At 41.1% G+C, this 13,253-nt stretch overlaps 1 protein-coding gene across 11 annotated transcripts in view; it reads left to right on the top strand.

The window, feature by feature from the left end:
* Nucleotides 1-13,253, top strand: part of CENPC (centromere protein C) — a 96,207-nt gene that overhangs the window by 47,461 nt on the left and 35,493 nt on the right. For 2 of the 11 annotated variants that reach the window (XM_065061566.1, XM_065061565.1), the window contains exon 20: nt 165-4,452. In XM_065061566.1, coding sequence (XP_064917638.1) covers nt 165-312 — 148 coding nt within the window. In that variant the 3' untranslated portion in view covers nt 313-4,452. The other 9 variants (XR_010472307.1, XR_010472306.1, XM_065061562.1 and 6 more) reach the window with 9 other exon arrangements.

The raw sequence follows: 13,253 nt of genomic DNA on the forward strand, positions 1-13,253 counted from the left end.
TTATTAGGGACTGAATCTGTTAGAAGGAGTGCCAGCAGTGCTGCTCTGTGTCCTTAACCCCACCCAGAAAGCTCCTGTTCTGGTTTGCTTCCTTTAAACTGCTGTGCCCAAGTAAAGGCACACACAAAAGGTTGTAAAATGACATTTGCTTTGTGCTTCTGCAGTCTTTTTTTGCTTGGAGCACAAGAGGGGCAACAGATGAAACAAGGAGCTGAAAGAAGCAAAGTTTACTTTCTCAGTCTGACTATTCAGTGTTCATGGAAAAACATCTTAATGTCCCGAGCAAGATTTTTATTTCTTTTTGCAGCTTGACAGGTAAGGACTTTTCAAGTTGAAAACTGAAGAATTGCATGGCTCTTAACAGCTATTTTAAAAGTTTATTAAATGGGTAAAAGAGCTTTTAATACATAATATTTTATTTAGCTGCTTATATCTTGTTGTAATCATGGTGTTTGAAGTTGCTTTTTCCTGTGTTTTCAGTATCAATAACTCAAAATGAGAACTGATGGGGATAGCAGATGTATAGTAATGCCATGTGGGTGTCTTCTGCAATCAATGTGTGGTAAAGAGGGAGAGGAAAATAATAGGAGAGGTGTAAACATAATTAAGAGCTATGCTACTTGTAAAGTAGCGTCCAAAGGTGTTGCAGACAGGCTTGTCTAGGTTGTGCAAAGGGTTTTCGATCAAATTCAGTAACTTTCAGTAGAGCAGAATGTGACCTACCCGATTGATAAGGGAAACCTTACCAGTGTTGGTGCAGTGAAAACGCAGCTGTCTGTGCTGGGAGCCCCCACTCTTGGTTTGACATTCTGGTAGTCCTGTGATCATGTGTGTTTCAGTGCATAAAGTCATCTTGCCTAAAACTGCAGGATTCAACTAATGAACGTGATGTCTAATCTGCTGAACAAGAGGCTTGAAATGACTGAATTTTATGGTTTCTTTATGTCATCATCACTTTTGTGTACATAGAGGCCAATTACAAGTAATGAAAGTTAATTATGATCAAGTGTTTTTCAAACACCATCTGAACTTGAAATTTGATTGATGACAAAGAGGGGCTCCCCTAGGATGCAGTCACCTGTACACTGAAGAAGCTAAACACTTCTAGATTTCAGTCAGTGCCAAGTCAGCTCTGAAGCTAATTGATCAAAACAAATTTACAGTTAAGCCCAGGAAGGACAACTAATTAAGCTGCTAGTTAAGAAAAAGTGCTGAAGGAGGGATTAGCCTTAAGGAGAAAGTAGGAGACTCCCAGTATTGGCCTGTGAAGGACAATTAAGTGATAATGACAGAGGCCTTTTTGCATCCAGCAAGTGCTCTCTGACTTTTATTATGGCTGATTTTCATCATATCAGTAGAAACAGACATTTGCTTATTGAGCAACTTGGCTTTACTGTGCACTCTTCAGGTAATTCGTAGGTAAAGCACAGAGGTCGCTGCAGGAATAAATTAGAACACAGTCGCCAGACTTGAACAGTATTTTAGCTGGCAAAAAAGCCTCCCTGTGTCTTTAAAGACAAAGTAACTCTAAATATCTGCTTTAGTTGCCTCTTCATTTTGTGGCATACTGAGTCCATCTTAGCATCCTGTTTAATGTTTCCAACAAATTTCATTGAGTGAATTATCACAATTTAGCATGGCTTAATTTTGGTTGGTTGCTAACCCCACTTAAATTCACAGAAATCATTACCCTGTCATGGAAATGGCTTCTCTTGCTTACATACTGCACCCATGCTGCATGACAAACTCATGTTAGAAACATCAAGAAGATGGGAAAAAGGGGGGAACTCCAGTAGTAATATTGTTTTTACAGAAAATAATTCAGCTCTTCTTCTGAAGGGCTTTTTAAGCTTGCATTTGTTTCACTGCAAAGCTTGTCTCTGGTGAGATGCTGAGGGTTGCATGCCCCAGTCCTTCTCCATCCCTCATTACCTGTTTCCCTGGACCTGTGTTGGGGATGAAGCACAAAACCTGTCTTAACTGGACACATGTTTGGGCTAAGAACTTGCTTAAATGTCCAGTGTTTTGTATTTGGTCCACTTATCTGGAACTAGAATTATTTCAGAAATTCCAAAGAAAGGGGTCTCCTTGTCTATTAAAGCACTGATCATAATTTCCTTTTCTACATGCAATTCCATATGCACATGCTGCCAGTGTGATGTGCTGTGTCCTGCTATGCAGGTTGGCAATTGTCTCCGTGAAGTATCTGTCAAAGGTGGCTTTTGTGTCTCTTCTTCCCTCGTTGGAGTGGGCTGCAGGAGGATGCATTCATCTGCCGCTGTTTCAGGTCCTCAGCTGCTGTGTCAGGTTTCAGTCTGCTCCTTAATTTTTTGGCTTGCTGCCTAAGCTAATTCCTTGCCTTTTTTGAATGCATTTCCTATGCCAAAGGTTTCTTTTTTGTCTTTGTGCCACTTTTGAGGATTGTATCATTCTTCTAACTCAGTTCCAGGTATTTGAATTATTTCAGAGGTGTTCTTGTGCCTGAAAGTTCCTGTGCTGCTTCTCCTTCAGGCTTTATACAAGACCTGGCAAAGCTCCAGAGCTTTCTCAGAGAAGTGATCCAAAGCTTCCGTTGGCATCCGTTCTTCGAAAGACTTTTGTGTTGTTCTAATCCCCAGACGATCGGTTTAGGATGTCACTGACAAGGCATTTTTTATTGTTGTTGTCAACTGAGATGACTTCAGGCCCACGTGTTTGCCCTTGAGCCTTGTCCATCTGTTGCGGCTGCCTCAGCAGTGCCAAAATAATCCATCCCAGCCTCATTCCACCTGGCCAGACTTATTTCAGAGCATTGTGCTTTTTGTTCCTCTTGTACCACTAACTCAGTGTGCTGATGACTTCTTTAGCCTTGGCACAGTGCTGCTGTGGCTCTACTGTCATTTAGGCACTGTGCCATACTCTGCTTTTGTTTGGGCAGGCTAGTCCAGACGTTCACCTGCTCTTCCATCTTCATTCCTCTTGCCAGTTGAAATGCCATTTGGCACCAGCTGGTTTTGGTGCAGAGGTCTGGTGTGACAGTGCATGTCTGTTGCTGCACATTTGTTCTCTCACAGCCCGTTGCTGTCTGACATTTCTGGACTGAGTAAGCTGGAAGATCTGGGGGCGGGCCATTCAGGATCACCTTAATATGACGCTCATTTGACGTGTCCTTCCATGTGGTACAGGTGTGTCCACGCAGTTCAGAACTTTTCATCTCTGTTTTACCCTGCTTACTGCCTGTGTGCGAGAGTGTTTGTTTGCAAAGTACATGAGAGTGTTTGTGTCTGCACTTGGCATCCTCATTCTTATCCCTGGGGTTGCTGTGGAGAGGTAAAGAGGTACAGAAGACATCAACTGCTCTTCCGTTCATTGAGTTCACGCTTGTGTTGGGAGGACCATTATGCCGAGCAGAGGGCCTTTTCTGTGTCACGCAGCAGACCAAGAATTGGCCACCCAGAAGAGCTTGTGAGCTGTGCCAGAATGCTTAGCCCCAGCTGAACAGCCCCTGGTTTCCCCTTCTCTGTAGGAAAAAGGTGAAATGTGCTGTGCCAAATTGTGTTTGAACTCTCAGCTTTAAATTTCTCCTTTTGGTCTTGGCTCTGAGGTGTCCCGCTAAGGAAGACACATAGCTGGGTTTGATGACAAGTCCAATGATTTGTTTTGGGGAATTAGCTATCAATTTTCTGCCTATATACCCCCAAACATTTGAATATATTTTGTTAGTAGGCCGTTATTTTCTCATGCAAGTGTTAACAGCAGTCTCCACTCTGTATGCGGGCTTTCAAGCAGCTTTAAAATTTGGCCCTTGTGCAGCTGGGGCTATTAGAGTGGCTGTTTTTTCCATGTAACTACATCTGGAGCAATAGTCCTCAGCTGTCACTTGATGGCAAGTTGCAGCAGGCATTCTTCTCTCAGTTGCCAACAGTTTTAATTCTTGGACTTTTCCCTGCCATCAGCAGCTTTGTGTGGCCTTTGGGACTGTAAATCATAGATTGTGGACTATTTGTCCAAACATGAGCTTAAGTGAATTAAAATACACACAGGATTTTTATAAAAATAGCATAAAACTTGCACACACCTGAACTACTGAGGCCTCTTATTCCTGCACAGAATGCAACATTTCATGTTAGAGATGGCCTTAAAAACATGCAGAACCAATGTCAGTGCCACAACCAGGTGTGGCTTTGACAACTCTAAACAGTGTACAGAGGAACACATTTATTAGAGACTACTTTTAGTTACATTAAATTAGGTTATTGTGCTCTTCTGAGCATATTTGAAATGACAGTAATATTTTTATTGATTTGGCACTGGAATTTTGAATGCTCTAATGTCCCTGCTGCTGCGTGTATGGTTTGCAGTTGTTCCATTTGACTGTCTAGTAACTCTCTAATATTATGGCACAGATAGATAGGCTTTTTTTTTTTTTTTTTTTTTGAAACTGTGTTAATTTGAACTCATTTCTATTCCTTTTATAATTTAGACCAAAACTAAGCAGCATGTTGATGGAGACCTCTTCACTATAACTTTGTCAGCAAGTTGAATATCATCCAAAGCAAAGAAGTTCTAAAGAACACCGTAACTACTGTCCAGCTGTAAATACACCCCAGTTCTGGGGGCACATTGTTTCTTTGACTTGAAGAGATCTTCCTGCAGTGTAAATTGTAAACACATGATTTGTTACAAATTATTTTTTCTATTATGTGAATAAATACTAATTAATGCAAATCAGTTTTGGCTTCTTTGACTTCTAAATCATTTAATAATAAATTTTCTAGTACTTTAAGCAGTTTTGAAAATGTAGGTGTTTGCATGAGTTTCTGACTTGAAAATGTTTATAAATAATTTGAGTTATCTTGAGTGGTTTTAAAGATGTCACCAACAGTAAAATCTTCCAGCTGGTCTGTTGGAGTTGTTGAAATTCTTAAAAGGAATTTGAAAGTAAAATATGCCAATACAGATTAGCTTTCAAAAACAATGTTCGTAGTTGACAGTGGGTTTGGTTCCAGTTTGAATCCCTGTTGTTCCTGTCATAGCCGTACAGAAACTCCGTGTTGAAATATTGCAGAGATCTTTTGGTTTTCAGGTAAGTCATTAACAGAGCTCTGTTTTACTGTAGTGTTGCAATCATTCAGTGCTCTTGAGATTTGGTATTTGATGCTGTACACTCCCCTCCATATTATCTATGACATTTTCAGGGTGTATCCATTTAGCTGGAAATGGCACTCCCTGAACAGGTCTCCTGTTGTCATCAGAGTGAAATAAAATGAAAACACCTCCCATCCCTTTGGGAAAATATGGTCCATTAGTTTTTAATTTGCCAGAAGCATTCATTTTTAATATTTTTCCCTTTATCCCCTCGGAGTATCAATCTGCATAGATCTATTAATTCCATGGCAACCAGCTCATTCTCTCAAAAATCTTTACTGTGTGTAGTAAAAGTAGGCCTCTCTAGGAATGATTTAAAATCCAAATTGTAGTCAAGTATACAGTGCATAGTGCTGAGTGGTTGTCATCAGATGTCTTTTTGGTGGTGGGTTTGTGCATTTGTTTTTAAAGTATCTTTGCCTCATTTGAACTCACTAAGTGTTGTTGAGTTGTCAGGCATTTAAACTTTGGAGTCTGGATCAGGATTAAAACAATTCTGGAACCAAAATGATTTTTGAAGGTGAGAGGGTGAGGGGAAAAAAAAGTCTTGTGAACAACAGTGAACTATGCTATGAAGGATAGCATATTTAAATCTTGCAGAGCAAGAGGGATCTTCCACTCCTGGAAGTGTCTGTAAGCTCTGTTTATAACGTTCATTCCCATCAACCCTGCTCAAGCCACGTTTTTTTTGCATTTTGCCAGTGAGAGCCTTGTTGAAGTGCAGGCTTTAGACTGGCAGTTCTTATGGTTCTTGAAATCCCATCTCAACTCCAGTATTTGCAAATAAGTAAAGCAATAGAGGATCAGGCTCTAAAACTGGCATGTGCCCATGTGGTGTGCAGAAGGGAAAGGCGGGGTGGCACTGCCTTTTCTTGGAGGGCCTGAAACCAGTGTGACAGAGTGCTGTGTGGTCAGCTGAAGAACAGGTTGCTTTATAGGATTCATTGGGGAGAAAATGGGTCTCGAGACTCTCTTTCCTTTCCTTGAGTTTTTATACTCTGTTGTGCTCATGGGCTGACACAAGGAATCTTTACTGCTTTTCTTCACTGCAGTGTTGCGGAGATGCTTTCATCCACAATGATCCATAACAGTTTCTTGTTAATTGGGTCAATTCAATGCATTGGACAGAAACAGAGTGATAACCACGTATGTCATGTACTGTATTTTGATAAGCAGGAAGATAGTTAATACATCTTTTTTCTGTTACCTGCCTTAACCTGGAAGAATCAGAACATGTGGCCTTCCTATGCCAATTAGGCTCAGCTGTAACTTCATAGAAGGACAGTTCCAGTAATATCTGCATGGTGACCCAACACTAGCCTTTAGCTCTTTGTCTTGTATCTTGCTTTTGGTTTTGTGGTTTGGTGTTGTTTTTTCTTTTGTTCCCCCCCCCCCCCCCCCTTTCTTTTTCGGTTGGTTTGTGTTGGTGGTTGTTGTTGTTTTGAAGCGGGTGGGGGAGGTTCAGTTCTTCTGGTGATCGTAGATGTGCCATTTCAAGCCTGGCTTGTCACGGGAAGGTCTAAAAAGTTTTAGGAGTTGTAAGAAGTGATAAATAGGTGAAGTGCACAATTCATAGAGGGCACAACAGAACCTGAGGCTGAATTTCTTCAGTGGATAAAAAACAAAGTACTGGTCTTAAAAATGATCCTAATTGTCTAGCTTTCTCCCACGGCGTGGTGGGAGGACGCAGGCTGTCTGGTGGCCCAGGCCCAAGCAAAGGTGCTGGTGGTTATAGTGCAGCCCAGCTGCGCGCGAGGCACGTGAATTACTCCCTCAGCATGTGCTGTGAGCCACAGAATCCCTGCCTGGGGAAATGGCTGATTGGTGCAGACGGAGTTAATGAGGCATTGCATTGAGTATATTTTATTTTGTTCTATTTCCATTTTATATATATTATTATTAGTAGTATATTAGTGTTATTTTGTTATTTTATTAAACTGTGTTTATACCAATCCACGAGTTTTTTCCTTCCCTTTTGATTCTCTTCCCTATTTAGGGTTGGGAGGGGGTGTGGTGAGTGGCTATTGTGGTTATATTGCTGGCTTGGGTTAAACCATGACAAATGGACACAAAGGAAGAACAGTCAAAATACACAGAAAATAATGATCTGTGATGTTGTGAATAAGTTTTTCCCAGGTTTGAGAGTGCCTGTTGCTCTTTTCCCTTTTCCTCTGTACCTAGGCTGCTGAGTGTCAAGCCTCTGCAGAGCCAGGAAGATCCATCCTGAGCACCAGCCAGGCTGAGTACAGTGCTGCCATCTGCCTTCCACCACCTCCGGGCTGCCATGAGGGATGCTGTTTCCCAGGGAGGAAACCTTGTTGTGCTGCCCTGGGGTCCAGAAGGTAGGTGTTGGAGGAGGGAGGAAACCAAGCCGAGCTTCCAGCTGTTGTAGGGATGCACAGAGCTCTGTACTCTGGGTCGAAGGAGGCCAGCATCCACCAGTGATCTGCATCCCTTCTCTGCTTGGGAGGTATCTGTTTATTTTTGGTGTGCACAATTCTGCTGGGGGCAATATTTGCTTTTTAGCTGGCTCTGGTTTTGTTGATTATGGTTTGTATTTTTAATCAGTTGAGGAGGGTTGTCAGGTTGTTTATATCCATGGAAACTGGAGCCATGGGTTTTGAATCACTGAATTTATACTGAGGTAGAACTGCTATGGTATGCCTCACGTGGCTCCTACAAAGAGGTTCTTTAGAACACTGATACTATCTAAAGACAAACTGAAATACTGGTGAATGTGTGCTGAAACTGCTGCCTCAGTGCCTCTCCCCTTTTGGGGAGCAGCACATGCGCACTGGGCTTTGCTTTCCCATGGGCTGTACTTGCTGGTCATTTAGAAAATTTACCCATGCAGGATGTCTGATTAATTAGCCAGTGCTAATTACTTTTTGTCAGAGAGTTGTGCTTCATTGCCCAGCTAACAGTGATCTCTGCTTTTTGACTGTGATGGAGCAGCTCCCAGGGGGCTGCAGTTTGGTTTGAGGCAGGAAATGGAGCAGCAGTTAATTTTTGGAAGATGACCCTTGCTATTTAGAACAAGAGTGCTGGGTGCTATATGAATCTGTCCCTTAAGTAATGCCATGTACTGAGTACATTGTCCTCATGTCCCCTTCAGTGCTGTGCACACGAGATCACGTGCTGTACCACTGCTTGCTTTTTGCAAAAACATGCACAGCACATGGTGTCCCAAACTTGGAAAAGAATCCCGGTGTAGAGAAATTTCCAGAGAGCACTCTGGTTTGCGATATTTGTTGCAAAAGAAGCTTCAGCACTGGATGCTTCCCCAGGATCAGAGTCAGATCCATGACAATGTGCAAGTTGAAGATGGATGTATCTGAGATGATGCACTCTCTGTGTGCATTTGGGGTTCAAAGGGGCATAACAGGATGAACACAGCTCCAAACTGCTGCTGGAAACAGGAATTTGCTTCTTGTTGCATCCACTTCCATCCTCAAGCAGGCTTGTATGGCAAATATTGGTATATTTCCCCAAAGCATCAACCTTTTTCATCTCACAACCTTGTAGCTGTTAGCATTCAGTATGTTCTTTGGTTCTTAAACCTGGCAAAATTCATCATAATCTGCAAGAATTGTAGAGGAAAGATAGGAAAGCACTTTGTCCTGAAGAGTATAGTTAAGGTAGTTTGGCTCAAAATAATGTGTCGTTCCTCTCAACACATGCTGTGTGTGGGTGGTAAAAGCTAAAAATAACTTTAAAAATCTAAAATAAGAAATAATCTTTATGTAATAAGATTAGATAAAAAAGCAATACATCAGGGAGAAAAAACCCACAGCTGTGAAACAAACAGGAAGTGCTTTAAGAGGAGGGTTTGAGCTTAGGTGATACATGTGGTCCTGCCCAAAGAGATATTGCCTGAGGACTGGGGCTTTTACAGAAGTCCCCGGTCACCAGTATCCCCAGTGCCAGCAGGTGTAAGTTGGAGCCATGCTGTAATCGAGCGTTTGGATAAAGAGCATGTTTCTTCACTGGAGAATTTGGGTGGTATAAATCTGTACTCTTGACATGTTGGAGACTTGGGGATAGGCATGCTCCTGTTGCGAATGCTTTTCCTACGGGTAGATAAAAGCTTCCCATAAATAACACTTTGAAATCTTTTAGGAGAGGTTAGCAATACAAATATGGGCACATGAAGCTCAGTGTAAGCAATAATTCCACAGATTTTTATTAGAAAGTAGATGGATGGGAGCAGCCAATGCATGATAAATCAATGCATCTGTCTCCTTACCGGCTTTTATGATAGGCATTGGCAGTAGTGCCTGTCACAGAAATCATAACTGCTTTATTTTAACTGTCTCTGTAGGCATAGTCAAATACAAGCAGTTTTTATTAGTTTTTTAAGTACAAACTCTTTTTCCCTGTATTGAATAGATGACAACAGCATTCCTGGTAAACATCACATTGCCAGGGTGGGGTGGGGGGGGGGCAGTGGGGCAGGGCAGGGCAGGAAGGAAGCACTGCTCTCATGTTTTTTTGTTTTATTTTATTTTATTTTGTTTTGTCAGGATTTTCTTGGAGCCTTGGAGGCAGCTGATATGCATTGCCTGGCATGCCAAGGCGCGGCTAAGGCAATGCCTTCCTGCCAATGGGGTGGTTTGGGGCTGCTGATGGGAGCACAAGGACCACCTTATCCCTCCTTTAGGCTGCTGGAGTGAGTTTTGCTGTTGCAAGGCTGATGCCAGCAGCACAGGCACAGTGTTTAATCTTTCTCACTTGTCTCCTTGAGTAAATCAGTTTATATGTAGTCTGATTATGCATATAATATGGATGTATGAATTAAGTAGATAATTGGTCAATAATGTAATTGCCATCAAAATGATTTTAACACAGGGTTGGAGAGGCTGTTCTCTCTTAAAAAAAGAAGTTTGTCTTTTTAGGGTGGGGCTTTCAAAGACAGTTATAGAAGTTCTGCACCTAAAGCCAGACCTTTAAAGGTTCATAACTGCTATTGACTTAAATATCTGTGGGAAACCAGGCCCTCAGCTCTGACCGGGAACTCCCTGGAGCCCTTCTTAATCCTTGGGAAGAGAAGGCTGTTATGTTGGTATCAAAGTAATGTCCTTGCACCCTTCTTAAATGCCCACTCAATGCATATGACACAGTGCACAACTTGGTGAGTATAATGCCAAATAGATGTGTTACATTCTTCTTTGGAGCTACCCTTTTTGGATTCACATTGTAGGTGATACTGGAAGCAGTGTCGTGTAAGATGGTAGCAGTACAGCCGATGAGAGATGGTTTTATCCATCTGTGGAATGGACTGTAGCTAAATCTCCTGAATCCCTTTCAGTTTTGGAAATGGCTTTTCTCTTTCTCTGACTTCTACCTGTCACCTTCGCATTGTTTGCTCTATAAAAGTAGTTTTAATACTGAAAATGCCTTTAAAGCTTTGGAGTGCATCATTTTCAAGTCAACAGTGTTTGAAGCACATTAATGAGGGTATTCACCATAAACCAGTTTTATTTCTGTGCCTAACTGATAAGCACGAATGTGAGTGAATATAAGGGAAAAAAGGTGGGAAAACAGTTTAGCTTGGAAAAGCAAACAAATTATGGATCCACAGTGAAAAGACTGTTGTATTATTATAACATTAAAAACAATTGTAAATTTTCCAGTGAAACACTTTTTTTTTTTTTTTTTCTTCTTCCCCTGGGAAAATGCTCACTTGTCTCAACCAGAACCAAATATCCTCAAAGGTTTTAATGACATTTTGCTGAAAACAGGCAAGCTTTTTGCCAGAGCACCTGCCTGTATCCTGAGTGATTGTCCAAGACTGAGGGCTGGGTGGCAGCACTGTCCCCTCCCTTGGGTGATGGCTGACCCTGTCCCCCTTACCACCCTCAGGTCTCTCTTTCCCACTTTTAGGTAATGCCAGAGGAGGAGGTGTACAGAGAAAAGTTTGTAATAAAGTGAAAATGCTTTTTTTTTTTTTTTTTCATGGTGTATTTGAAAAATTTTAATTGAATGGGGAAGACAAGTTTTTACCAGAATGTCTTTGATGATAATTTCCTGGCACGTGGTATATGTTTTAGATATTTTTTCTTTTTTTTTGTTTTTTTACTATATTTTCCTACGTAACAATTTTGGGTGTCAGTTCGTGGACCAACATTTTGCCTGGCGTTTGGAAAATGATTACTAGTTGGACTACACTGGGAGAATAGCATTAGCTTATTGGATAAGATTTTAAAACAAAAGTGGTAGCTGATGCTCATCATCCTGGCTTATTCCTGTGCAGGCACAGAGTAACACACAATGGGAGAGGGCAGAAGCAAACAGGACTGTTGCCTTCTAGCAGGCAGAAAAAAATCAAGAAAACAAAATGAAATAAATTTAAAAATTAAGAAAAAAAGCAGGTCAGGTGGGTTCTTGGGTATCATTGCATTTTACTTTGACTTTTGCCTCTATAAGGGTGCAAGACCTGAAAGCCCAAACGTAAATTGAATGTCTGTTAATGGCAATAAATAAGTGCTATCACCCTTTGCTAAAATGAACTGGGAAGAAAAAAAAGTCAAGCCAATCATTTAAATCATGCACTTGTTTGTCTCTTAAGGATATACAATATGATTATAAAACAAATCAATAAGCTTTCAGGCTTTCTGAATGTCATTGCAAATTATTAGGTTACATGGATGAGTCTGAGCTCACCCCTCTCTGGCTCCAGGGAAGTCCAGAGTCCCACAGCTGGAGCTAGAAATGTGAATTTTTGTCACCACTGCTGTCACCAAAAGGGTCCTCTATTAAGAGGACCTGGTGAAAGTCAATGTCTTCTTGCAGATCCACCTTTTTCATCCAAGTTTCCATTGCCTGGGTCCTCCACAGTTATTCAGGCCTGTGTAAGGCCAAATCGGCCAGGCTTTAGGGAGGAGAAATCCCACTGCCACTGTCTAACTGCACTGTGGTGTTGAAGGTCTTAAACAGATTGAAATGCAAAGAAAAAAAAAAAATAGTAGTAATGCATTTACATTACTACCATACTCTGGGCTCCACAACAACTTTTACTTAGTCCCCATGAGACTATGGAGTAGTTTTGATTGTGGATGTGTTTAATATTGTAATAGCTGTGTGTAAATAAATTGATTTGTAGTCATTATAGCAACTATAACCTTGTATTTGCTAATGCCTGGGTTCAAAATGTTAACTTGAATTTTTGTTTTTTGTTTTGTTTGTTGTTTTCATTTCTGGGATGTGGGATTTTGTTTTCCTTCCTTTTGCAAGAAACATTGTTCCAACTGATGGATTTAGAATGCATTTTCAAGAGAAAGTTTTTAAAACAACCTGCTTTTCTTGCTCTGATGCTATACTCCCCAGCAGTGATGACAGGTTAAATATACCTCTAATCGTGGTAAACTGTAAGAAATGTAAGTAATTTTCATTATTGCCTGATTTTTTTTTTTACTCTGAACTACTGCAGCTACAAGGTTAGGAAGTACTGAAATAGAAATAAGTACCCTGGATCAAATGGAGCAGAAGGCTTGAAAACTCCCCGCAGTTAGCATCATCTGTGTTTTAGAACTCATTCTGGAGAGGATTGAAGGCAGTCTCTAAATCCCTCAAATAGAGGGCTCTGCTCCTGATGCTAAAGGGAGGGGCTGGGAGCTGAGTTTCTTTGAAAAACCTGTTTTTTTTTCTGTCAATTAACTCACTTCATGGGCAGGTAAGCCCCCTCCCTTTGGCTGAAAAAAGAAATCCTCATTCCCTGTCCTCTTTGTTACACTAATCCTCCCTTCCTACTCTCATTGGACAAGAAGATTAATATTTGTTCTTTGCTTCTCTTTTTAAGGCTTTCTGAAATGGCCTCTTGTTTTCTTTCCCCTGCATCCTCTTTAGCCTTTCCTTTTTCTTGTGGAGCTGTTACTGGTGTGAGAGGTAGCCCACTTCACAGCTTTAAGAAACTACAGTAAAAAAGATGCTGTTTGGTAGTGAACTTAAAAAACAAAACAAACAAACCAAACAAAAAACCAAACCAACCAGAAACTTCCCCAGTACCCATCCTATTTCAGAATGAACATTTCAAACTAGTTTTGCTCTCAGCAGTGAAGCTTTGTTCCTCTTTCTTCCTGCTAAATACTTAATTTCCAAGTTTATACCAAATTTCTTTCTAAAGATAC

Source organism: Columba livia, chromosome 4 (genome assembly GCF_036013475.1).
Source record: "Columba livia isolate bColLiv1 breed racing homer chromosome 4, bColLiv1.pat.W.v2, whole genome shotgun sequence".
In the NCBI taxonomy this organism is placed as follows: domain Eukaryota; kingdom Metazoa; phylum Chordata; class Aves; order Columbiformes; family Columbidae; genus Columba; species Columba livia.